The 12,441-nt window shown below is 36.9% G+C and overlaps 1 protein-coding gene across 15 annotated transcripts in view; it reads left to right on the forward strand.

Moving 5' to 3' along the window:
• Cask (calcium/calmodulin dependent serine protein kinase) overlaps nucleotides 1-12,441 on the forward strand; it is a 334,225-nt gene that overhangs the window by 157,329 nt on the left and 164,455 nt on the right. For all 15 annotated transcript variants that reach the window (XM_052737240.1, XM_052737152.1, XM_052736894.1 and 12 more), the window contains exons 4-5: nucleotides 6,907-6,984; nucleotides 12,048-12,120. In XM_052737240.1, the coding sequence (XP_052593200.1) occupies nucleotides 6,907-6,984; nucleotides 12,048-12,120 (151 nt within the window). The remainder of the gene's footprint in view (nucleotides 1-6,906; nucleotides 6,985-12,047; nucleotides 12,121-12,441) is intronic.

The following is a 12,441-nucleotide window of genomic DNA, read 5'->3' on the forward strand; positions in this document are numbered from 1 at the left end:
TGAGGCTAAATCCCCCTCCCTGTTATGGAATATGGTATAGATGAAGGGAGAGTGAAAAAGGCTTCTGTGTGTGATTTCTTTCTTTTGGAAATAAACTCATTCCCCATAAATGCTCATAAATAACCACCAATATATGGGTTTTATAATGAAGATAAAAGACTCACTTTGCCCTCAAAGTTGCTACAGTCCAGACAGGTGCTTGCCTGTAAAATAACTGGGAGGTTTTTTTTTTTACTTACATGTAAAGTAACTGGGAGTATGGGTCTAAATGGTCATAGGTCCAGATTCTTAAAGCCCACTTACTCAGTAGAGAGAAGAGTTGGGAGCTGTGATAGGCAGGAGGGTTCATAGGAAGTTGATGAAGGGCATTGGTGCAGGTGTAGAAGTCAGACATATATAAAATTAGACAGAGGATATCCTAGACAGAGGCATAACAAGGGCCAAAAGAATAAGAAAGAGACACTGATTATGCAGCATTTATAAAGATATCAAATCAGTACCACAAACAGAGCTGTAAATTTTAGGAAAAATAAAACAAAATTAAGATTCATCTTAGTCAAAAGATTAGTTTATATATGCAAGGATTACAGGACTTATCAAGCATACTAGACAGGCATAGTGGCATATACCTATAATCTCAACACTTAAAAAACTGAGTCAGAGGGAGCCCTATGAGTTCTAGGCCAGCGTGGACTACAATGTAAGACCTTGGTCTTAAAAGATCAACACACACACACATACAGAGGCTTATTAAATGCAGAGATGTAGAGGACTCGTTTAAATGATATCAGCAATAATAGCACCTACATGTGTCATTTAGGAGGGTGGGGATGGAGAGCATCCATTCAGATGCAGACATTCTGAAGATCTCACCCCCACCCCACTCCATGTGCTCAACACAGTGATCTAGATCATGGGACCTCTGTAGTTGGCATGAAAATGAATGGTGCACAGAGTTAGGATGCTTTCCTCTTTGAAACCTAACCAGTTTCAGGGGTATTACATGGACTTCAAAATCAGACTGCGTGAGTTTGAATCCTGACCTTATCAGAGGTCAAAGCCAGCCAGGGCTACATAGTAAGTTCTTGCCTTGAAAAGTTAAAGAGAGAAAGAGCACCATGTGACCTTTCACTTATCCTGAGCTGTTTCTCAGTTTTCTCCTAAATAAAATGGGGATGCCTGCACTAGCTTACCTAATAGACTTCCTGTAGCCAGTGAATAAACTAGTGCATGTAAAACACCTAGAAAATGCCCGTCACATAATTATGCACTGAATGCTAGCTTAATTGTTGTATTACAACAAAATAAGATCATTGTCACAAATTAATGGATTCAAACTGTTTTGTAAGGGCTACTTTAACACTGTTCTGAAGGAATCTTTTTACATTTTTAAATGATGAGACCTGATTTCATGTGATAATTACCTGTTTGTTTATGAAGAAGTAAAAGGAAGCAAAGTGTTTCAAGCATCATCCTGTCCACTCTTTAATATGCTTTTTACTATCCAGCAACTTGGGTACTTGTGCGTATATATACCTATATCTGCTTATGTGTCTTACTATGTTATGAACATCTTTATGTCAACAATATAAAACATCATTTAATATTCCCCACTGTGAGTTTATATAGGCATTCTTCTATTACTGGAATTACAGTTGCTTTCAACTTCCTATTATTAATAACTATGATAAACCAATCTCATTAAAACTGGGAGAGATCCCTAATTCTTCCCTTTAGAACAAAATTAAGTAAGTCAAGTGTGTAGCATGAATCTTAAAAGGTCTTATTAATAAAAAAACACGAGATATATTTTAAATAGTTTGGCAAGCACTATAAAGTCTCTCAGAAGGGTTATATTGATTATTGATATATTTTTCCATAAACAGTGAATTTGCTGACTAAAGAAAAGTTTCTCCAAGGCCAAGTTATATTTGTGTGTGTGTGTGCGTGTGTGTGTGTGTGTGTGTGTGTGTGTGTGTGTGTGTGTGTGTGTGTTACATGGATTGCCTTCTTATTACACTGTAAGATTAGAACTATGCCCCAACTTATTAAAATGTAATGCTGGAACTCAACCATGTATACCAGGTTGGCTAGAACTGATGGCAATCCCATCTGCCTATGCTTCTAGAATGCTGTGATTAAAGGTTTACACTACCACACCCAGACTGATACCTCAATCTTACAAAAGTTTTGACACCTACTCTTTATTGTCAATGTTAAAAATATTTTCTAATTATCATTATGAGTTTTTCCTTGATTGATAAGTTACTGAGCATACTTTCTTCAACTAACAAGTTTTAGGGGGATTTTTATTGTTGTTTTATTAATTTACCTCTAACACAACTGCATTATGATCAGGAAACATACCCTGAATGCTTGCTTTCGATGAAATTTCTAGGTTCACCTTTTACCTACATAGTAATTAATAATAAGCATTTAGGTGTTTCCTATACTACCAGTATGTCACACCAGAATGTACTCTATATCCCCATTTCCAAAACACAGCTGTTTAGCCTTTGGCAAGCTCTTCAGACATCTGCCAAACAAGAGTTCAGTCTGTGCTCTTAGATCATCCAGGTGCAGAAGAATCAGGACCTTGTCACTTTGCCGTTTCCCAAAGGTGCCCCCGCCCCCCACTGTCTCCTTTGTATAGCTCACTTTCTGCATGCCATCACTACCCACTGCCCAGGGCAGAAGCAGCTCTTCTTGCTCATGTCTCATCTCTTCTGTTTTCAGTTTGTTGTGCTGGTTGTTCTTTGAAGATGTAAAATGTTGCTTTCTAATTTCATCTAGGTTATATAGTTGTTTTTGTCATCTTCAAAGAAAATGCTGGTCAGAGAAATTTTGTCTGTCCTTTATAACAGTGTTCCTCAAAGAGTCATTTGCATACAGATGCCAGTCTGCCATCTCTTACAAGTTGGTGTGCTATGAGAGAGGTGCAGAAACTAACTGTAAACATGTAGGAATTGCTATTACAATTTGACATGGCTCTGAAATCATAATGTATGATGCTGTACTTTCAGCTCAAATTCATCCTTAGGCCAGAATGGCAGAATTGGGAGTGACAGATTCTCATCCTTTTCGATATACACACAATCATACCTTGTGACCTATTTTGTTTGTCTGATGCATTGCCTCTGGATCGTTTTCTTAATTATATGAATAATTCTTGATTCATACAGACAGAAAGAGCAGTTAAAGTCATTCATTCGTAATTCCATCACTTTCTATGATTTATAGTAAACCTCCCCTGGTTTCTCTCCACGTGCAGTACAGAAGCCCTCCTCATCCTTTTCCTTTCGAGATTTCTTCTCCCTCTCATTTCACCCTCTTAGGAGACAACTAGGAAAATATAAAGCATGCTTTTGGAAAATTCATGAACTGCTGAATAAGTACCCCAAGATGGGAAACCAAAGAGAAGAGCAGTAAAAGAAGCCTTCTCACTGTTTTTAGAAGTATTATATTTTCAAATAATGTATCAAAGGAAAGAAATCATCAATTTTGTCTAAAATATTCAAGGTTATTATATCAGCATTGTGTATATTATGAATATGTATAGATTAAATATATGGTGAATAAAATTTACATAAATAACAATATTTTTAGTTTTTACTTCTGTATCTCATGAAACTTAAAATTAGTGCATTGCTTTTACTTAATATCAATTAATGTTATAAATAATCAGATGGCTTTAATAATAGAAAGGTACTTTCATGGTCATTATTCTTTCTGAATAATCCTTCCTAAAACATGCCTGAACATTTTAAAAGTTACACTAGTGATTGTGTTCAGTGCTCCTGGTTATGAATCTCTGAATTAAAAAAAGTCTAATGTTCAAAAGACCTCATTTGTTAATAACTAAAACTCCAGGGCTAGGGGTGTAGCTCAGTGTTTGACTAGCTTGTGTGAGGCCTTGAGTTCTATCCTCAGCACTATAGTTAAAGAAGGAAGGGAGAGCCGGGCGGTGGTGGAGCACGCCTTTAATCCCAGCACTCGGGAGGCAGAGCCAGGTGAATCTCTGTGAGTTCGAGGCCAGCCTGGTCTACAAAGCTAGTTCCAGGAAAGGCGCAAAACTACACAGAGGAACCCTGTCTCGAAAAACAAAAAACAAAAAAAAAGGAGGGAGGGTGGGATGGAGGGAGGGACAGAGGGAGGAAGGGAAAAGAGAGAACTAGCTATATAGAGATATAATACCTATGGAAGAAACTAATAATCACTATTTGTAATCAATATAAAAAACCCTTAAAACTAATGTATATATGAAAAGAAGTAAGATAAAAAAAATTAGAAAATATTAAATTCTGGAAGTTAATATAAATAATTTCATCTGAGCTAAAATATAAAGGTATTTTACAATTTCACAAAATTGTTTTAATGTTTAACTGGGAGAAAAAGTTCATAAAGATAATGTGAAACTTAATTTTGCCAAAATTTACAATATGCTATTACAGTATTTAAAATTGTATAATACTAGATACAAGAATAGAGCAGTCAGTGGAAGGAAACAGAAACCAGAAAAAACCAATGCCTATGTGTGGATGTGGATGTGTGAGGATAGTCACCGGAGGTACTAGTATTTCAGATCTGAGCAGAGAGGAACAGATTGATAGTGCTGGTAACTATAGCACTGGTCATTAAGTAATTCCTGGTTGTTTCACAGAATAGTTCCCTTCTTAGACTTGAGCTTTTCATCATGTTGCCACCTCCCCACCACCATCTCCTTTCCCCGTCTCCTGCCCAAGATCTTTATTACTGTATTATGCAGTCCATTGGGCTTTCTCCTCTATCCAACTTTTCAAATGGCACTTATCCTTAAATTTCAATGGAAAGGGAAAATGCCTAAATAGAAGAAATTCTTCACTATGAGATTTCATTTTTTTTTTAGTTCTCATAGATCAACTAACCAACTTCAACTACAGCCATTTTCCACCCTACAGTAAAAAGAAATGAAGAAAACACTCAGCTTTTCTAGTAATCAAGGAAATGTAAATTTTTTTTAAAGATTTATTTATTTATTATGTATACAGAAGAGGGTGCCAGATCTCATTACAGATGGTTGTGAGCCACCATGTGGGTGCTGGGAATTGAACTCAGGACCTCTGGAAGAGCAGTCGGTGCTCTCAACCTCTGAGCCATCTCTCCAGGCCCGGAAATGTAAATTAAAGCAAGCGTGAATGACTGTTTTCCTCCTCTCTGGCAAAGATGAAAAAGAGTAGTCATTGTGGTGAGGGCATCGTAGAGGAAAGGGCATTCACACTCCACAGTAACAGTATGAACTGTTAAAAGGTGTCTGGCAGTATGGCTAGCAAAAGCATTATGGTAAATACCTTGACCTAGCAACTGCCACTCAAGAATTCTCTTCAAGGACATGAGAGTTGTTCACAAGCCTTAAGTGCATGAGGGGATGCAAAACAAAACAAAACAAAACAAAACCACAATTTTTTTCATAATAAACATTTTAAATAATCCAACTTGACATTGAAAAATGCCCAAGTATGACATATAAAAGCCTTATATAAATATGGGAATGTTTCATTGACATAAACCACACTAAGATCTAAATGATGTAACCAACTGTTGATTAAAGTTCTATGTGCTCGGTCTTCTACTGAATATTGGATTATAGTGTGTTGAAAGTATAAACTGGTTTTTAGAACTTTATACTCTTGTTGGGCTGTTGTAGGGTGTGACAGTGTACACTTGTTCTTTGCATATCCAATAGATGTAGCTATAGTCATTGGGAAAAGCAATGGACATAACCAGACTGATTTGGGGCCCTTAGTTATAAGTATGAAAGGAAATCTGACAGATTGCTTCCCATGAAATCTCCTAATACTTGTGTGTGAGTGCCTTGACTTTCCATTCTAGGAATTTATATTTCTCAGTATTTTACTTGCAATAATTATATTGAAAACTGACCTAGAGAATTTCAAAATACTTTAGAAGCATTTGAAAATACTAGCTGTTAATAGTTGAATAATTTTTAATATAAGTAATCTTACATGAGTTTCATGTATGTATCTGTACATTTGTGTGTGCTTAGGTTGCATAAAGCCTAACAGTTATGATGCAGACTGTAGTTTGTTAGCAATTAAAAGCTGGTAATCACTGAGGGAGTTTTCTTTGTAGATGGGAATAGAATGAAAATTTGAATTAAGGTAGGTTTTAAATATGAAAAACAGTATATACAGAAGCATATACCGGGAAAAAGGAAAAGGAAATGGCATATTAAAAAAGTAATAATAAGATCAGTCTATGACAGTTTGATTTTCTTAAAATGTCATTGGGCAGATTAGGTCAAAGCAATCTCACCTACAAGGTGAGAAATTGAGAATTATTCTAAGTTTTAGAGCAAGGTAGTAACAGGGTATTACCATCACATCAAAAACAAAAACAAAAAAAAGTGTGTTAGAATGTATCTATAGAAATTAATTTGGGTAATGGAAGGTAAAATAAATAAATTCTGTATTGGCTTATTAATTTTTCTTTTCACAGAATGTAACTTAAATTTCCCATTTATTGGTGATAACTATTGCAAAATGTTATATATAAAAAAGAAACCTTTGTGTTCTTAAAATACTATATTACTTGACCTATTAGTAATTTAATTCAGAAATTACACCCACCACCTCTAGAGTTGTTCTCTTCTGAGACTTATTACTGTGATGTTTGTGTTATTTGATACTTCCATTAGCGTAATCACCTTAAACGTTTCTTTTTCTGTAGATTTTCAACAGGCGGTTGTAATGCATTCTACATTTGGTGTGTGCTTTTCATTAAAAGGAGGAGGATTTAAATAATGAACAATCATCAGTAGTCAGTCAGCTCCCAACAATAATATGTTCACTTAGAATGTTGTCTTTGATGTTCCTCTTTTCTAATATTCTTTTTCACATTTCTCTGCAGTATGGATGGAGCAGATCTGTGTTTTGAAATCGTAAAGCGAGCTGATGCTGGTTTTGTGTACAGTGAAGCTGTAGCCAGGTACGTAATCTGCATCTAATCCCCAGAAGTAAAGTGGAAGTAAAAGGCAGAATTGACCAAGAAATCCCAGGAAGGAACCAGCTCTTCTGTCTGCCAGCACACTGCTGATGCCTCCGCAGATGACTTAGCTGCTTCAGTGTGTGTGGAAGCTGACAGCAGCTGGAAATGTGCAGTGAATGGCAAACACAGCATCTGCTAACATGACTTTGCTTTTGCACACAAATGCTCCCTTCCCGGTGACTTTCTACAAAGGGGTTTGGTAGCCCAGAAACCATGTAGACTTAAGTTTGAAGGTTTGGCAAATTGTGCCTCATTAGTTCTTTATTTTGCTCTCTAGTGATTTTAGATTATTATGTGATCAGTTAATCTAAGGTAAGCGCAGAAGAATAAGAGGAACAAAAATAAAAGCACCATCTTTCTGCTGAATATGTTGCTTCAGGGCCAATATGTGGTCTCTCAACCAAGCGATGACTGTTATACTAAGTGGAGCAGTAGTCATAAAATCTTAATGACTCAAAAGAGAAGTAAAAATGAAAATGATAGCAGTCATGCATGCACTACAGCACTAGCTTATAGACTTAAAGCAATACAGCTTTCTGCCTTGGTTGTATTCAGTCACAGCATAATTATGCACTGGCAGGTTACTGATTTGATCCATGAGCTCGAGCATCCCTCCTCAGTCAGGGGCCACAATATGGTGAAGGGTTCAGACTCACAAACCTATAAGGACTTATTGAACTGTTTTATCACTTGAAAAACAGTTACATCAAGTGATTATAAGTTTCCTTTCATTCCTTTTATAACTATATCATCCTAGAAGAACATAATTAGAAACAACTATGTAACTACCTTAATACAACGTCTAGTCCTGTGTAGATTGGCTGAGGAGCAAGGGGCCCCAATGTGGACAATGAAGTGCATGTGACTGTAGCACAGAACAAGAGTATGGGCAGTGGGAGAGAATTGCTGCTTTTGTACTCCTGGAGCTGGGAAAAAGAAGGCTTCAGATGTTAACTATACTATTTACTTGTATCACTAACATATGGTAGAATGAAAGCTAAATGTCTGGTGTATCATGCTCTCTAAAGCACATTCTAGATGTTTTTAAGTCCCACTCTTCTATTTTTGAGCTTATATCACAATTTTTAAATTGTCATCTTTTGTTGTGCTTCCAAAGTAAAAACCATGCCCCAGTGCTCCAAGCAGTCAGTGTTATCTTGATTTTTTGTGGCATTGTGGTGAAGTACCTTGTTAAAGTAAATTGAACTCTCAGACTTTCGCGCGCACACACACACACACACACACACACACACACACACACACACACACACACACACACCCCTTACATTTCTAAAAGAATTCAAGGAAACTTTTATATATTTTTTATCACCAAGCATTGACCTGGACCTCGGACCTCTTGCATGCTGGTCAAGTGGTCTTTGTACAGTTATTAAGAACAGCATAAAGTGAGAAAATCAAAATTTGAGAATTGGCACTCTTTGTACTTTTCCTGGATGAGGGGAGGTGGTTGTTTTCCTTGCTGGAGCACCTGGCGTCCCCGGTGCTCACTCCTTCTCCTCTCACCTCAGTCTCCTTTCATTTCAGTCCTGCTCTACGGTTGGTCTGGGTCTCGGCATAGGCAGGGAGAGGTGATAGCATGCACTTTAATGACTTCTGGGCTCTCTCAGTCTTGAGACTTACGGAAAAGGTCGACGTTTGTGTATATATCAAGATGAAAGCTTATTGACTGTTTCCAACCCACTTCTATTTGTTGGTAAATGGTGGTTTTCTGAAAGGAACTCTTCAGAATGCAGCAGAAAAGAGCACCAGTGGGACCAGTAAGTGGCATTGCTCAGAAACGTTTGGACACACCTTATTAAAGTCTGCTTTTCCCTAACAATGAAAAGGGAAGCAGGGAGACTCGGGTGGCATCATTAGCTGTGTTCCCTCTTAGGCCACATCAAAAACAGGGTGTAGAGACTCTTGTCATGGTGTGTAGTGTTCTGCCAGGTAATTTCTAACTCCTTTCTTCTCTGCTCCTGTGCTTTCTTTACCATGAGGAAATTTAGCTTGTATGGGTAGTCCAGTGAGTCCAGCTGCAAGTCTTAGAGACCTAAATAATCAAATGACTACAGCTGTTTTTCTCTAACTGGCTGAGTTTCAAGAAGAGTAGCAAAGCACAGATCTGTATGACAGTATACACAGTATAACACAGCCCAGTTAGGGGCAGCCTCTGTCCTTTCAGTGCTGATGAGTTCTGGAATAGGCTAACACATTGACTCCAACTCTTAAAATCACAGTGGTCCATTTCCTCTAGTAGCAAGCTTTGCTAACTGATTTGAAGGATGAAGACAACCAAAAGGCCCATCTGAGGCAGAGGGAGACTTGGACTATCGAGGGCTCCCCACATCACTTCTTCCCATATAAACTAACAACAATACCCCTCTGGTCCAGAATAAATCCCCTTCTCGGGGCTAGTGGGATTCCACACGCTTCAGAGAGCATTTTAGTTATGAAACATCTTTGGTTTATACCTGAGAATGTTGGTTGGCTTATATTATCTTCTCCATGAAGCTGCCCACAACTCAAATATCCCTGGTTCTATTTACCATAAATAATCTTTAACTAGGAACATATCAGAGATAAGATCTCTTCTGCCCAGCAAATATTTAGACTTTTTAACCCAATGTTAACCACAGGAGTAAGTTGAGTTATCTTTCTTTACCCACCATCTTTAACCTCAAAACACCTCCTTCTAGAGCAGTGCTTCTCCACCTTCCTAATGCTGCGACCCTTTAATCCAGTTCCTCATGTTGTGCTGACCCCCAACCATAACATTATTTTCATTGTTACTTCATAACTGTAATTTTGCTACTGTTCTGGATCATAATGTAAATGTTTTTGAAGATAGAGGTCTGTCAAAGGGGTCACAACCTGCAGGTTAAAACCACTGTTCTGGAGGCAGTAAATGAGCTGTTGGACAGTTCTTTCTTTGTATAGAATTATCATTTTTTCTGATTCTTCAAGATTGGGGGAAATATATGTATTTCCTTGGTTTTCTGAAAATATGGACAGTGATATTTTATGAAATGACATTTTTTTGGTTTGAAAATTGGGTCAGCAACTCTCTTCCATGCATAGCCTCCAAGGATCATGACTAAGAGGTAGAAGATTATTAGTTTAGATATGTGAGAATTTGCAGAGGAAAAAGTTCTCCTCTCCCCTTGTGTGACTTAGAGATCCTGCTGTGCATGCATATTTGAATCAAATACTGTTTTCTAGCAGCTGGGCATTAAATCCAGAGTTTTGCGCATGTTACACAAACCCTCTGTCACTGAGCTTCATCTAGCCAAGTAATGAAGTACAATGATAGTCACATTTTCAAATACTCAGTCACTGACTTTGTTTTGGGTTTTTAAGGCTAGAAGATAGGGATTTTCTTTAGGCTGAAGATAATTTAGGTGGCTATCTTAGTATTATGTATCCAAAATAATCTGCTCTTGTGGGTACATTTCTACTTTGCCTAATTTAAGCCCTCCATTTTGACATCTGAATTGACATTTAAAACTTTGACTAAACTTAATAACAACTGTAATATAATGACTTTACTGCAAGTTTCAAACCACTTTGACATTTGTTGTTAGCCATTTCAGGGGATCACAGCTCCTCCAAGGTCTACTTTGAATGAGTAAAAGTCCCCAACAGTAAGTTAAGTCCTCCTGACTTAAACAAAAGTTAATTGCAGGCTACACTGACCCAGACAAACCCCTACATGTCTTCTCAGTGGAGCATCACACTAAGAACTGCTTAGGGCCCAGGTATGGAGAGATGATCTGTATAAGAAAAAAAGCTAGTTTACTTCAAGTTTACGGTTTTTTTTTTCTTCTCTTGTGTCTCCTATTTTTTATAGGGATACTTGTAATCTATTATAATATATAAAATAATCCATATGTTTAATAGAGGGATGTTTGTATGAGAATTTTAGACTGTAGCATACTGTAGTGTACAAGAGGATACTTAATAGAAAGCTTTCTGTTATAAAGCAAGGAAACTTTTTGTCTTAAGTCATAAACATGCCTGTAAAGTCATTTGTGAGTGCTCTAACTTAAATTGTTTTGTTTTAGTGTCAGAAATATACTATCTGAAAGCACAACCAAGTTTAGTGAACACTATACAATAAAATATTGAAATAGAGCACTTCTGTATAGTGGCTGCTTGAGATGAAAGGGGAGGGCATCTCTGTCTTGCCTTAGTTTGACTTCCCAATTTTGTATTTATGATAGAATAAAAAGAATGTAGTCTGTAGAAACTACTCTTCAAGTTTTTCCTGAGCTAGTAGTATGTAGTATGGCTAATGTTACTGTTTTGAGCATACTTAAGGCAAACTAAGCTTAGACTCTAATGTTTGTAATAGGTTAGGGATGTGTTTAATACACTTTCAACTTACCTTATTTTCAGCTTCAGATGGTCTCATCCAGATATAAACCCATAGTAACTGTGACTAGTTGGCCCTGTTAGAACTTTTTAAAAAACATCAATTCCTCCATTGTTCTTTGCCTGTACCTGGTGGAAGCCTCTGCAGACCCTAGCTGTCTAGAAATAGCCTTGCTTTGTTCAAGAGTACCCTCAAGTAAAGCCTGATTAAGTAACAAAGAGAAATCACATATGTAGAGGTTCCGTGGATTCTCCACCTGCCTAAATGGACACCAGGTAGAGAGCCGCTTTGAGTGGCTGACTGAGGGCCACAGCCCCTTTAGTCAGAATCCTTCCGATAGCTCCCAGCAGTTTCCTTCATAGCAATCCATAGTGTGCCTCTTTAGTGTGTTTATTACTGTTGATTGATTATGCAGAATGCTTTTGACTTAGCCCAGAACATTCTGTTCCTTGAAGGAGCATGTAAGTTTTTCAACTTTTTCCTTAAGTCTTGTTTGCTCAAATGAAAGATGTTTGTGACTAGCTAATATAAAGTTAGTGGGAGTGGGAGTTATAAAGTAGAGACACTATGTATTAATTTTTAACAATGGAAGTTTTTTACAGTTTTCAATTTCTCTTGTATTTTACAGCCATTACATGAGACAGATACTGGAAGCTCTGCGCTACTGTCATGATAATAACATAATTCACAGGGATGTGAAGGTAAGTCTTTCTTTTCACTAACTTTCATCTTTATGAAGAGAAACTAGGTGATGATAATAATAATAATAACCAGGGATTTTTCTTTAATATAAAGAACATCTTAAATTTTACTTGCAAATAAGAATTAATTTAACTACTTTGTATTTAGAAAGTCATTGTACTAATTCTTAACAGGAACACTGTAATTTCAGTTTCCTTGTTTTTTTTTTCCTAAAAGATACATAAGAGAAAAACACCAAGCCAATAAATAAGGAAAATAGAACTATTTTTTAAAATATTAACCATATGCTTAAATTTATCATTTGTTTTTCTATAACTTTT

The sequence above is a fragment of the Peromyscus californicus genome, unplaced genomic scaffold (genome assembly GCF_007827085.1).
Source record: "Peromyscus californicus insignis strain IS unplaced genomic scaffold, ASM782708v3 Scaffold_10__1_contigs__length_136768540, whole genome shotgun sequence".
Taxonomy (NCBI): domain Eukaryota; kingdom Metazoa; phylum Chordata; class Mammalia; order Rodentia; family Cricetidae; genus Peromyscus; species Peromyscus californicus.